The 15,158-nt window shown below is 32.0% G+C and overlaps 2 protein-coding genes across 14 annotated transcripts in view; one reads left to right on the top strand and one right to left on the bottom strand.

Annotated features, from left to right (window-relative positions):
- The window catches only part of LOC145967575 (uncharacterized), a 39,343-nt gene extending 25,767 nt beyond the window's left edge, over positions 1-13,576 (bottom strand). For 2 of the 12 annotated variants that reach the window (XM_083092585.1, XM_083092586.1), the window contains exon 1: positions 13,344-13,576. In XM_083092585.1, the coding sequence (XP_082948711.1) occupies positions 13,344-13,567 (224 nt within the window). In that variant the 5' untranslated portion in view covers positions 13,568-13,576. The other 10 variants (XM_083092592.1, XM_083092593.1, XM_083092596.1 and 7 more) reach the window with 10 other exon arrangements.
- The window catches only part of LOC145967580 (beta-keto L-gulonate decarboxylase), an 80,615-nt gene that overhangs the window by 23,595 nt on the left and 41,862 nt on the right, over positions 1-15,158 (top strand). The window lies entirely within an intron of this gene.

The following is a 15,158-nucleotide window of genomic DNA, read 5'->3' as shown; positions in this document are numbered from 1 at the left end:
TTTTCGAATGTTCACATGTTGCGAGAGAGATGTGATTTTTGGATTTTAGATACTTTTGTGTGTTTTTGAATTTTATCACACCTTTAAAATAAAAAAACTCATTTCTACTAGCTCTAAGATATTTGTTCATCTCTTTAAACGTTTGATGCTTTTTACTTTTAGGAAAGAAAAATTTAAAAAATTTTTTAAATGTTCAATAAGAAATTCTTTCTTTGTTTTTATTTTTCACGCTCAAGTAACAATTCAAAACATCATATATCTTTGGATAACCGTCTTTCGAAAATGTAAGGGAATTAGCTTCTTGATAACCAGTCCTGGTTATCGAGGGTTGTAACGCGATGCACACAATGTGCATCCGTTACCTCCGTTCTACCCTTTGCTTTCGCGCGTAGTAACACGGTAATAAACTGCACTACACAACGTCGATGCATAATCTAATGGCGTGTTGCCTGTTCTGGTAAGGGCAAGAGGGAGAACGGCTACCTTGCAGGCAGTTAATTGCAACGGAGCGTGTCGTTGTCTATCCTCTCGCGTTATCAACGATGCCAACCTTGTATCGAAATCTAATAACTCTCGTATCGATTTATCGAATTAATTTAATCTTTGCCGAAAATCTGAAATGCACGTTGATATCTCGTAAATTTCGATATATTTTCTCAAGAGAATCTATGGAAATAATATTTACTCGAACAAATTATTAGACAACATTATAAAATAAAATTGAAAATAGAATTTTTATTTGTTTATAATTATGTTTATGTTTATGTTATATAAGTTATTTATAAAACTATTTCTCTTCTATAAGTTCATAGGAATAATTAATATAAAAAAATAATCTTACATTAAAATTTTTTGTAAAATATTTCAGTTTATTTCTTGTTAGATATTTTAAATAATCTGTCGAAATCTTTTATTCTATAGACAATAAAGTATTTAAATACTATTTTTATATAAACTTTTACTAAATTTATTTCTTCCATACGGTTTAAGTTCTTAGAGTTTGCTTTTGTTAAAATTTTATTATTAAATCATATTGGAATTATTTTTGCAAATTGGAATAAGATACATTTTTTTGAACAAATGAATTAAAATGATATTTTTATTACATAATATTTAAATAATATAAGCAGTAATATTTGAAATATTCAAATACAAGTTTGGAAATTTTTTAAATATTATTTCATATAAAAAAATTACTGTTAATTAATGTTAAAATTAATATTTATTTAATAATCTTAATTACTCCGTTTTCAATAACTATTTCATATATTTTTAGACTTTTTACATATCTTTACAGAAAATAAATTTTCAAATATATATACTAGGCAAAACTATTTAAATGATTATTTTTAATAGTTTAGGTCTGAAACATTCCTACCATTGAATAAGGATTTATCGCATTCTATTTTCTTTTTACATAACTTATAATAACTGGGATTGCGAGAGAGAATTTGTGAAAGCAATGAACCAACAATGTCCGAGAAACTTTGAGAACCATTGAGGAATATCGATGGCGAACACATAGATGCGCACATGCTGGACATTGTGTCCATAAGAACTTGCATTCTACGATAAACGTGTCCTCGAGTATCTATCATTGGCCATCCTTGAAACATCGTGAAAGTATCCTCGACAAAGATCGCTCTTGTATCGCTAATGATTCGGGCAACCAGAAATTTGAAGATTTGCGAAATGAGAGCGCATTAAAATGTTCGGAGAAATTATTGATGGATTTGCGGCCCTTCAATTTTATCGTCATTTTCTAAAATAATCTGTCTTATGAATTCTGAGATTCCAAAGAATTTTAGCCCTATTAAATTCATCGACAGGCTTGGTATTTTAGAATGCGAGGATTCGAGGAAATGAGAAATCGCATTTATTTCGCGTGATTGTATTTCAGGGAAATCGTAAATTAATTGTATGAGAATGTGCTAATTTTCAAAGTATCGCATGAGCGCATGATAATCTGGGGCAAATGTCACATGATCGATGAGAATTAAATTCGATACTGACAAGAATGCAGCGGAGGAATGCGATGCTATTACAAAGCGGGTATTTTTGATAATTTCTTTGGTTTGTTTGAATATATGTTCCTGTTACATATTTTTGATTCAATCAAAAGGCATGTTTATTGCGAATGGATTTAAATGACTAAAATTTAATTATTGAATAATAATACTCTCTCTTTTTCCTTTACTTGAACATGCACATCAAAATAATACAATATGCGAAGAATTAAAGTGCATTTATTGCAGTCGGCACAAAATCTAAAGGTAACATCTAAAACATGCGCAAAGATAATAAAATAAATATGTAATATAAGCAATTTCGAGAATATTTAAATGTGAATACACAGGAAAAAGTAAAATGTTAATTTAACATTTTTCACATATCCCAGAAAGTCCATTCTAAATTTTAAGTTAAAGTAACTCATTCGTCGTATGTTACTTATTGACAAACTAAAAATGTTAAATAATTGACACAATACTTTACATTTATTTTTGTTATTGACTTTAAGTGTAATGTAAAAATAACATACAAATTAATTAAAAATTACATGAAAAAAATAGTTAGAATAACTTATAAGAATTGTTGTAGGATATTAACATATAATAGTAATTATTTTAACTTAAATTATTTGTAGTAGAAACATTTGATTTTAGTAAATTTGATTATTTTGTATGACAAAGTTTAAGATTATTTGAAGATTTACTTTAATTTTTCTTAGAATGTTAAACTGACTTTGAGACATGTTGATTGTTTAAAATGATTATGTTAAAAATACTCAAAATAATATTCCATTTCTAAGAGACATATGCAAAGTATTAAGTTAAGAAGTTGACATAAATGTAACACATGAAAATGTTATAAAAATAATAACATATAGGTTGTATGTTACTTTTACATTAAAGTACTAATCAAAACGTGTGGTAACACAAGAAAATTTTAACATATGGACGCACAATTTTTTACTGTGTATTTATACAAAAAATCTCTTTTATATTTTTATTTAAAAAATATACATAATACACAACATACACATTTTATTTATACTCAACACATACTATTAATAAATATAATGATACTCAATTAACGAATATTAGACACATATACTTGATTGTTGTATTTTTCCTTGAAATCAAAGCAATTTATGACTCGTGCGAGTCCCACAAATATCGTGACGATCGAGCCATCTTGTTAGTCGGCAATCTCTTTCGCATGTCAAGCTTCATCAACACGCAACGACGATTCGCGACCTGCAATGCTGTCGAACAATGCAAATCATCTAGAAGCTGCTCGAAAGCTGCTTTTCGTTATTGAGTGGCCGGATGGATTAACGGCTTCGTCGCGTCAGGAAACTGAAATGCTCCCTATCTACCCCTCTTTCCCGCGTTGTAAAGCACGGCGAGGATCTCGAGTTCGTTTGTATTTCCGAAGGGAGAGAGAGAGAGAGAGAGAGGGAGAGACTCTCGTAAACAGGTAGGATTAATTAAGCCCTTCTGCACGTGGGATTATTCACGTTATCGGCGAACGTTGCTTTATCGGAAAATCCCGTTTAACCCTTCGCTGCGAAAATTAATTATCTCGCGTTGTTGTTATTGTTTACTTTGTATACGAGTAAAGGAGATTGCGAGCAATGTACCTGCGTACAATACGTGTGGATTAATAGCATGTAGTTTGTACTCCGATTGCGGTTGTAAAACACAAGTTGAAGTTCACGCAAGTTTAAGTCGTTTGCGATATAAAAAGCCACGGCATAAAGCTATGATGATATATAGGATGTCCCTAGAAAATCCTTCATCTGATGAGTTAAAGATGAGGATCATTTTTTTAATTAATGCCCAACTAAATACTAATTTTTTCTACATTAAATATCCTTGCAGTCAACTCTTAAATTACAAACTTTAATTGAAATTTATTTCCAATTAAATGAAGAATAAGACCTCATTATTCGTTGGTACTTTTTTCTCTAGCTAAATTCTTTTTTTTATTTCTAATCAAGTTTATAACTTGAAAAATTGACTGCAAAAATTCTCTCTCTCTCTTTTTTGTCGAACTAGAAGAGTAGATAAAAATTAAGTTTCATATCATGTACAATAGCTTAAAAGCATGTAGCGTTCGTGCCATCGAGGCGACACACATTCGTTTCGCGCTATTCGTTGCAACATGCATGATGCAGATGAAATACATACTCACATATTCATCCTCGACTCGCAGCGATTTAATGCGCAGCCATTAGCAAGCCCGGAAGAAGCCGACGAGAAGCTCTGGGTCTGCCAAAAAGTAGCGACGAAGCTCGGCGGTCGAAGACGAGGCATCTCTGACCGACATCTGACGCGATGTCGGTCAGAGATCAGATCGGGGGAAGGCGGGATACGATCGTTTCCTTATTCTCGCTATCGCACAATCTCTTAAAAGCGTGCTTAATAAATCTTTAGTGGGTACAAAACTAAATCACGTCGAAAGGATCGAGAGCGTTTACGAGAGCGTCGTCGGTACCGTGAAGACTATAGGACCGAGTTGCTTTCGGGTCATCGAGCCGCGTAAACCGCCTTTCACCGTTACAAGGGATGTCCGATCGTCAACCCCGCTTCTCCCGCTTTTCCTCCGAGGCGACTATGCGGATGTTTCCGGAAACGATGTACTCACTCGTTGTGTATGGTGAGCATGACTGCGGGCCACGACGATGTCCGCCCTCGCCTCTCGCTTCTCGGTCTCGCTCTCTCAATCCTGATTCAATCCGGTCGTCGGGTTCCGGGGCCTGAATGGCACGGACACGGCCTCGCGGGCCTATTATCTCATAGAAGAGACTGCAGTCGTTGCTCGTCCTGTCCATTCAGCCGCGACATAAAGGTGCGGCGCGCGTGGTACGGAAGGGGAGAAGGGGATGATCGCACCGTAAAAAATACCTCTCTCAATGGCGACTGCTAGAAAATAATGCGAGCCTGCAATCGTCAGCGCGAACGCACCGACGATCAAAGTGGCTAATCACTTTCGGGGCACTTTCGCGCGAATGGATCGCAGGCGTGATAGATGCTTTTTTGGATTGCATTCGATTGCATCGTTAAACTTCCGTTCGGTCACGAGCGACATGATTACTCTTTTTTTTTGTTTTTGGAAAAGTTTGGACCATTTTATTCGAATTCCATGTTATTCGTTCACGTCTTGTAAGCGTGCTCTCATATGGAAATCAGTTAATAATTGCAACTGTATAAAATATTTTTAAAATATATTAGGTCATGAATATAAAATCCTGCCTGCTAAAAATGTCCACTTTTATGATTTTATAGACGAACATTGGAACAAGAGAAATAAAGAGTAAAAATCAAATGTCAATTTAAAAAAACGTGAAAGACGATTTTAAATTACAAAAAAATAAGTTACATAAAAATAATGTAAATTTGCCGTAATTAAATTTTTAATAGCTTTTAATAGTTTAATCTTTAGATTTTTTCCGCAAAAAAATTTTGAGACATTTCGAATAAAAATTGTAAGAGGTAGAGTCTATTTACTAAAAGTCCAATGTCGTTAAAGGAATTCACGGAAAAGTATTTCTGTGCTCCATGACGGTTCGCCTGTAACTTGTTGTCGAGTGTACCTAAGTGGCTCTTGAATCTAATGTCATGGTAAAAAGTCGATGAGGCTTGAAAACAGAATTCAGTCTAACGCATTTTCCGGTGGACGAAAATTTTCTATAAACTTATTCCTGTAAGAGAAAAATGTTGGTAAGAATTTTCCTTAAAGTTATTAGTCGAATTTCTAATCTTCGATGATTCAGATTATTTTTACAATCCTTGAATTTATTTTTATCATTATTTTCACTTCAATATTTATAAGAGTTTTATTGCCTGTCTAAACTTTAAGTTTGGGCGCGCGATTATCGTTCGAAATATTGAAAATTTGAATTTTTATTCTTATATACATTATAATTATTCGTCGTAATGAATCTAATTTGAATTGCGATATAAGTATATCACACGGATCAAATATATAAAGGTTTATTATACTAGAATGTGGTAATCGACATATTGCTAACAATGTACCAAATGTTGCACATACATAAAGCAGAAGTTCAGTGGTGTGTATCAATTAATTAATTGCTCGGTCAATTGACCCATCGGCGTCGAGGCTATACGTGTTAGGATCGAATGTTAGGCTCCAATTAGTGATTGGATTCGCGGCATTTGAGCAAATGTTGACAAAATTTATCGAATAATTGGAACCAATATTGGACAAATATGGATAATAAGAGAAACGACGTTTTTGCGTTCAATTCAATATCGTAAATTAATATTTCGCGAAAATTTCTTCGCGCAAAAAAATTGATTACAAAAAATTTATCTTTAATGAAATGATCAATTGCGAAAGCCTGACAAAAAAATAAATCAGAATTAACGAAATTTATGAATCATTTTAATCAAAAATATGTCAAAAATATTAAAAAAATTTAACTTTGGCAAAATTATGGAAAGTATGTGTATATATTTTCAACTTGATACAATTAATCATTTTGTGAAGCTTAAGGGATAAAGAAAAAAAGACTGCTTTCTCGAAATACATCGTAGTTTCTCCCATCTATGTTCGATACGAAGTGACGTTGGTTGTTCTAGTTTCAAAGTATTGATATACACGTCGATAGGATTATCAAGTTGGGATCTTTCCCAGGTAACGCGAACATCTATGATACTTCGTTGAGATTTTCGAAAGAAATGATATCCTGTTTTTTTAAGAATATGCATCAGCTGATCGTGTCAATCCACTTATTATTATCTAATTTACATTTATATTTTCGAAATACTTGTTCTTTTTGAAGGGGGAGAGGAATAGCAATGTCCTGATCCGTTAAATAAAGCCCAAGGAAGATGATTTTCTCACGACAGTATAATCTTCCCCTTTGTATGAAGTCTGTCAGGCAAGAAATTAACACGCCAGGAATAATCGATGAATCTTTATCCACTGAGAGAGGAAGAATCTTCCTTAGTAAAGATTAGCTTCGCGCGAATCTTCGATAAATATCTCGGTAATGAAGCGCGGATTTAAAACGTCATTAAAGCGGATCAGATCGAACTTAAACGAGAGTGAAAGATATGGAAAGTACGCTATTTCGACATTCTTCGAGAGGTCGATGAAAGAATCCGCAATCTCCGCGAATTAATCTTATCTCGAGGCGTGCTTCCTTCTCCCTCTCGGCGAATCGAACGCGGAAGGCGATCAAACGTAAAAGCGACAGATGCTTCCGGTATGTCCGCCCGACTTGTTGACATTCATGCCTCTATGTCGGTTTATCGATAGCCACCGCTGACAGTTGTTGCGAACGATCGAATGCTTCTGACGTTATCACTTCCGCTTCGCAGCCTTCGCAGACTCCGGTCGCGCGCTACGCAAATGATAACGACGTCATAATATCGATAACGAAAATAACGGCAAGGTCGAAACGAGTTGAGGGGGTGTGCGAGAAAGGAAGATTCGTTCGAGACTAATTAGCGATTAAATAGAAATTAGCCGGTTCATTAATTGTGACATTTGCTTCCTCAAATCATATGACTGTCAAAAAAGTGATTACATTTTTTAAGTTATTTTTAAAATTTTTATCGTTACTAAAATTCTGCCGAAATTGTATTCATCGGCAAAGATATTTTAATATTTTCCAAGATAATTATAAATCTGTCTTTCTTTAAATTGTTACAGCAAAATCTATTTAGGAATCTAATTATACCACGTTTTGTTGTATTGCATAAAAATACCATTGATATAAGGTATAGAGAAATTTATAAAAAAATATATATAAAGGTTAAAATACGAATTTGTAAAAAAATGATAAATAATTTATAATTATATAAATAATAACTGTTCAAAAAACAACTATGAAGGATAATTAATGGAATATACAAGTACTGTAACGTAACTCGCTGTTAATTAAGCTACAGTTCCTAGACCACAGTCATGTGGGTGTGAATGTGAATCCAGCTGAGACTTCCGTACAACTGAGATGTGTCCGACTCACGACACATCTCTGTTTAATGTTTTAGCGAGTAGGACAACGGACGAAGCATAAATTACTACGCATTTGTGCCACGTATACCGGGAGGCAGTGAAGCGAAATTCAATTATGATCTCGAAGGACGAGATAGCGTTCGCAGCATCCGTCTTCTCTTCGGCTTCTCCACTTTATCGGGAGAAGTAGTTGCGATTAACTAACATTGGCCATCTCGTAAAACGTAATATATACACTGAGAAAAAAAGTTGTTAACTTGACTAAACCATTTAACTAAATTATTATTTTTTTAATTGAAATATTTAACTATTTAAATTAAATAATACATATTAAATCTAACATGACATCTATTTAACTTAAATATTTAAATATTTCAATTAAAAAAATAATAATTTAGTTGAACGGTTTAGTCAAGTTAACAGCTTTTTTCTCAGTGTAGCCATAGACAAAACTTATGACACAGATATTTCCGCATGTATTCTTTTTTGCGATAAGAACGTGGATAATTGTTAAATTGATTTTTTTCTTGATTAAAAGATTCGACCGACTGTCACATTAATTGAACAGCTTAACTAGATCTAAACTGAAATATCTGTTAAAGCAAAAATCCTTTTAAAATTAGATACAGAGTGTCTACTCAAATCTTGTAAAAAAGTTTCTGTTTCTGGGTATTTTTATTCAAAATTCCAAATAAAGAGAATATTTTAAAGATTTGTTGGTGCAATTTCTAAAATAAATTTTTTTATTATATGCGCTTTCTAATGCTTTTCACTCATACGAAGAAAAAATACAGAAACTTAAGTTTCAAGTGCTAGATTTGCAAATACTGAACACTGAAAAAACTGAATAACTTTCGCAATATATTTTTCACTTGCATAATATTTTCATTTTTCACTACAAATTATAATAAAGAATAAGTATCGCATATCCAATATTTTCTTAAGACATTGAATATATAAAGAAAGACAGATATATAAATTTATAATATATTTTAAACATATAATTCACAACTTGGCTTACCAATGGATTCTCGACTGTTTATAATGTAAGAGTAAAATTATCAAAGAGAGAATTTTTTTAAAAAATTTCCTGAGTCGATAAAATTCTGATAAAATCGGAGAATGAGAATTTCTTCAAGCACGAAAGAAATCCCGGAGAATTTCAGTTTTCCACATTTTTCTAAAGAGTAAGACCCCTGGAATATTATATAAATAAATCTCTCTCTCACTTACTTGTGTGCTAAATTATTCCTGTCTGCCTCTCGGACACAGAACGTAGTTAAGTACGGTTAGTTAAGCGACGTTGACGCGAGCGTCGTTGAAAGGACTTGTCTCGTTTCGCGCACCGACTATCGTAACAACGCTCTTAATAGCACGCTCTTATTATGCTCGTCAGAACGAATGAAGTCGGGTGGTCCTTTCATGATCGCAAACTTCCGTGGTCGCGATCGCGATTGCGTTGAGATGATAGAAATCCTTGAACAAAAAGCGAGCTCTGATTTTTCGTAGTATTCCCGAATAATAATCAAACTTATCAGTCACGAATGCACTGCAATTTAAATTATAATATTGTTATTCGAAAGCACGATTTACTATCATAAGAGATAATTATTCATCCTGCAAAAAGATTCGTCGAATATATTTTTAAATATATAAATATAAATATTATTAAATAATATTTATATTTTATATAATAATATTCATATAATATTTATATAATAATAATTTAATAATATATAAATATTATTAAATTCAGTACCTAAACTTTACAGTACATTATCTGTTCAATCTCATTATTAAATTATGATATTATTGTTTTATTATATAGTTTGTTATTACCTATATTGATATGATATATATTTTATTATGCATTTTATTATTTTCGAATTATTATACTCCAAAGAACAGGATGATGAAGTGAAATGCAACGCGTACTCGACTGACATTTAAATGAAGAGTATCTATTGCACTTAATATATAAAACATGCATTAAGGTGTCAATTATGTTAAACATTGATGCATCGACGGGTCACTATTAATGGAACACTACTGCTTTCGTGTTACACATAAAGAGGTAATAAGATTAATTGGTATCGCCGTGTTCGTATCACATAGAAATTCATCCATTAACACTGATTGACCCACTGGTGTAATGTATCAATTTCGTTAATTATTAATGAACTTCCGGCGTATCTTAAGATAGAATTCTATGGGAGTCAAGAAAAATCATATTAAGTTTGTAGTCTTTGAAAATATTATTTATAAATAAACTGAGGCTAATAACACCGTAACAGGCTGTCACTGTAAGTGTATTTCGCTCTTTTCTCTATTTCGTATATTTGTTGAGTATATATTTTGGTCATATATATTATCTAAAAATTGTTATTCAAAAATATATCTATCTATTTTTAAAATTTTTATTCTTGCAATACTGTTTTTTTAGAGTTTTACCTTTTTATCTATATCAAATTTTACCTATGTCAACCTTTCCATTTTTTAGCAACGGCATATATTTGCCATTCAAGCAATAATTTTGAAAATTCAAATAAGCGAGATTTTTGAAAAATTATCCAGTAGTTTGAGAGTTAATTAATTAAATCTCGAATTTTTACGCGACATTCACCGGTGGGTCCAAGTGCATCGTGCAAAGGGGACATCCAAAAAGGGAGCACTCTTGTCGAGAGCAGTTTCCGTAATAGAGGTATATCGGAAGGGGTATCTCGCGCACACTTTAATAGAGAAAATTGTTCTTACGCGTGTACAATCGAGAGGAACGAGGGACACGTGGTCGAAGTCTCGAGTTTGTCCTCTTTCTGTTTATCTTTCTCGTTATCGCCCACTTCTACCTGTATCTCTCCTCCTTTCCCTATTCTGTACCTCTGGCCCCAGAGAGAAAGCACTTGAGTCAGAAAACTTGATTTTTCAGAAAAATGACTTATGCGACTTATTACTTATTTAATCGCTTAACGAAATATATTCGAATATATATCGGAATATTCATTAATCTTTTGAAGAAAAATTTAATATCGATAGATAACTAATAACAGTTTTGTTTGTACTTTTAAACATTATTTTTTTAATATAATAATAAATTTTTATCGATTTGAAAATCTTACGAGGATTTCGCGAAAACATAATTTTTGTCAATCATAATTATGCTCGATTATATTTTATTATCTTGTAAAACAAGATTAACCAATTCGTATTATTATTATATAATCAGTATAACTATGATAAAACTTATTAAATAAATTAGTGGACTTAATCAATTAGCAATTTAACTTAAGCAATTTAAATAAATAAATATATAAATTATTAAATATTAAATAAATAAATTATAATATAATATTATTAAATAAATAAATATATAAATTTAATACCATATAAATTTAATATATAAATAATTAATAAATACTATATAAATTTAATATACTATAATAATTTAATATATTATATATAAACTTAATATATAATAATTAATAATACATAAATTTAATTCCAAAAAATACGAAATCTTGAGATAATGATATGAATTACTAAAAAATAAACGAAATATAAAACATATTTGTGAATCAATCGTTTCAGAAAGGAGATACCCCAAAATCTTTATGTAAAGTATCGTTAATACGATATTGCATATATATACGCAATTTATTACCATCTTATTTTATCGCTGCTCCTACGATGTCCCCTGCGTCAACGGCTGAAATAGATACCTTTCAACAACAACAACAACGTGTGTTTACATTAAGAATAAAAAAAGAACTCGTTTTCTTTTTTCGAATATGTAGCCCTTTCTAAAACGAGTGCTTCATTTATTGAAACTATTTACTTGGACGTAATTGCGTCAAGTGCTTTTTCTTTGAGATTGAAGAAATTAGATCTCTCCCTTCTCTCCTCTCCCTCCCTCTCCCTCTCTCTCTCTCTCTCTCTCTCTCTCTCTCTCTCTCTCTCTCTCTCTATCCCCCGCGAACCGAGCGCGACCGCGTAGCACGCGAGCCGATGCAGCTGTCGCCGTCGGAGCAAACAGGTGTTCCCGCGTGGAATGCGCGACCGCATACTGAACGCCAACACGCGGCGACGGATCCGTCGCCTCCTCCCCTTCGGGGTGAGACCCCCTTCGGCGCGCGCGTCCGCAACCCCGAGAGCGGCGCCACGACGTGAACCTCCCCGAGGTCCGATTGCGTGCAGATATTGGCTTATAAACGTTAATTTCGCGACTATTCGCGACAGCTTCGATGATTCTCTTAAAAGTGCCGTAAAGAGGCTCGTATCTCTTAGATACAATGAATTCTCCGATGAGAATGATGATGATTCGAGCGCGATTTTGTTTTTCAAACTTTTATTTATACTTTTATTTAGCAATTATATCAAATTGTGAGACATCAGAAGCGAAATTATGCGACTTTGAAATAAATTAGTTCTCTTCGTATATGACATTTCGCTCGCATTCGTGATGTATCGAATTTTTTTTCCTTTTGTTATTTTTCACTAGTAAATGCATGCATGACTCAATCTATGTGTGTCCTATTTTCAACGAGAATGGATTTTATGTGACGATTGATTGATTTATTTATTGTTATTTATAATCTCTGTAAATTGAAAAAAATTCTTTATTTTTTACCAATCTATACTATAGATGGTAGTAAACAAAAAAATTAATTTATTTCGATATATTGCGCAAAAAAATTATATTTCTCACTTTTAACATTAAAATTCAGTGGATTCAGATTATTGTGAGAAATTAAAAAAGAATGTGACAGCTGAATTATTTTTTGAATTGCAAAGCGATTGAAAAAGAAGAATTTTTCGCAAAATAGATTTCAAGCAGCCAAATAAATATTGTAAAGTATATTTTTCGTCCAATCAATTCAAGCGGACTTTATTTCAATAAAATTATCATTTGTGTCTTAATTACAATAAAAATTCAACTTATTGAAAATCAAAATCTGCCTTTCACACGCTATCCGGATAAAATTTTACTTATAATTCTAAATATATAATATAAAAAAGACATATTTTAAAAAGAGTAAAACACATATATACAAAATGCATTATTAATGGACACACACACATACAAATGCGATATATAAAACTATATAAACAGTTTATAAAATTATATAAAAAATATAAAAAATAAATTATATAAAAAATGATGCTTTCGAATATTTTTCATCACGAATTATATAAACTGTCTAAAGCAAGCTTACAAAAATAAGATAAGATTCTTACATTTTCTCCTCCGCAAAGAAATAATTATTTTTAACATTTATTATTCTTGATCCTGTTTTTTTTTATAAGTGTATATAAGAAGTGTATAAAGAAAACATTATTTTATTTACGATTACCTATTTTTAATTTCAAATCGTACAGCCACACGAAAAAAGGAAGATGTAGGAAATTCTTCTAACTCCTCCACACCCACACACACATTGTGGTACCTCTGAATTTGGCGAGGAAATGGAACGGTCCATTGAACACGGCGTGTTACACGTGCAATATCGATAACGTTGCGAGATGAACAATGTTGCCTCAAGATATGTAGTATGCGCAGACGTACTCGTTCAGACATAGATGTATGTACGCATCGAATGCGCACACACGCATACATCTGATCTTTTAATATCATTTATTATTAGCACTCGTATCTCGATTTATAAATACATGGCGTTTATACAAGTTTCCAGCTTCTGCATGATTTATTTGCACGGAAAAAAATGACAACACACAGTATTTCTGTTTCTTCTCTACATAAAAATATTTCGATAGCATGTATGTATTGATGTCTATAATTTTATGTTTAAAAAAACACATTTAATAAAATATATAGTTAAATTAAATTTGGAAAATGGAATTCTCTTGATTTGCAACTCTTGTGAATGTAGCATGGACGTACATCAAATAGTAATTTTATCGACAGTCGTACAATTGATATGGCTGCGTAGTTCCTCCAAAATAAGTGCAGATAGCGGTACTAAACAAGGCTCATTAAAGTCACTAGATATACAAAGTAATCCATAAAGCCCCTTGCACAATGCTAGGCAACAGGCAATAAGAACAGTAATAGTATCTATTCTCTGCTCCTATTGGCGAATATTTTCTGTTCCGCGTATTTATTGGTGAATAGTTTCTATTCCTTATTTCTATTGCCTGTTGCCTAGCATTGTGCAAGGGGCTTAAGACCACAGACATCTATACTATATACTAGACCGCTAACTTGCGTCAAATACATGTCCACGAAATTTATGTACTAAATTCTCATGCATGCGTAACGTTGGTGGACAGCAGTCACGTTTGTGATTGGTTGATGTTATGTACAATGTACATAAGTATGTAATTTGTGTATAAACTTACAGTTGAATATAAGTTATTTTTAAATAATATATAATGTTCTTCATTTTTAATTAAAATTTATTACAGCCTTTAAAGATAAAATATATCAAAATATATTTAAAAGGTATATGATATAATTAAAATCAAGATTAAAAAAATATATAGAAGATTAAAAATATATAAAGATTAAAAGTATATGTATATAACATTTATATATATATTTATATTTATTTTATTACAAAATTAAAAGTTTGTAATGTAAAAAGTACAAGTTTTAAGGTGAAAATTTAAATATTAGCCGGCTACAAGTGTCCACCATATTAGTTTTCCACCAATATTACGCATGCGCGACCGCCATATTACATGGTTTTCGGGGACACATTTTATGTACAAAATCAATGGGAGTTAGCGATCTAGTTATAGTATAGATATCTGTGCATAAGACTCAATGTATAAGGATTTGGAACCAAAATGACGCCAAAAAGTAAAAGTGCACACTTTTGTTACTTATGTATGTACACTTTAAGTACAATTTTCTAACCTGTATGTGAAAGATGAATCTGAGAAGCATGATTTCGTGATTTGTTGCGTAAAAGGCTATAGAAATCAAAGCGAAAAAGGTTTTCATTTATTTCGCATCCCAAAAAGCGAAAATAACAACAAAAAATGCAAAAAATGGCTGAAATTAATTGCCAAAAATACATTATCATTAAGGGGTCATGTAAATATATAATTTGAATGAACCGCTTATTGGAGCCAAAATGGCGAATGATTGCGGTACTTTGTATATCTAGTGACTTTAAGGCTCATTGTCTCGTGAAAAATGTTGG

This window comes from Camponotus vicinus, unplaced genomic scaffold, assembly GCF_025532165.1.
Source record: "Camponotus vicinus isolate PSW18456_S1 unplaced genomic scaffold, iyCamVici1.0 SCAF_2, whole genome shotgun sequence".
NCBI lineage: Eukaryota > Metazoa > Arthropoda > Insecta > Hymenoptera > Formicidae > Camponotus > Camponotus vicinus.
The sequence above is the reverse complement of the archived record's forward strand: the minus strand, read 5'-3'. Positions and strand labels throughout refer to the sequence as shown.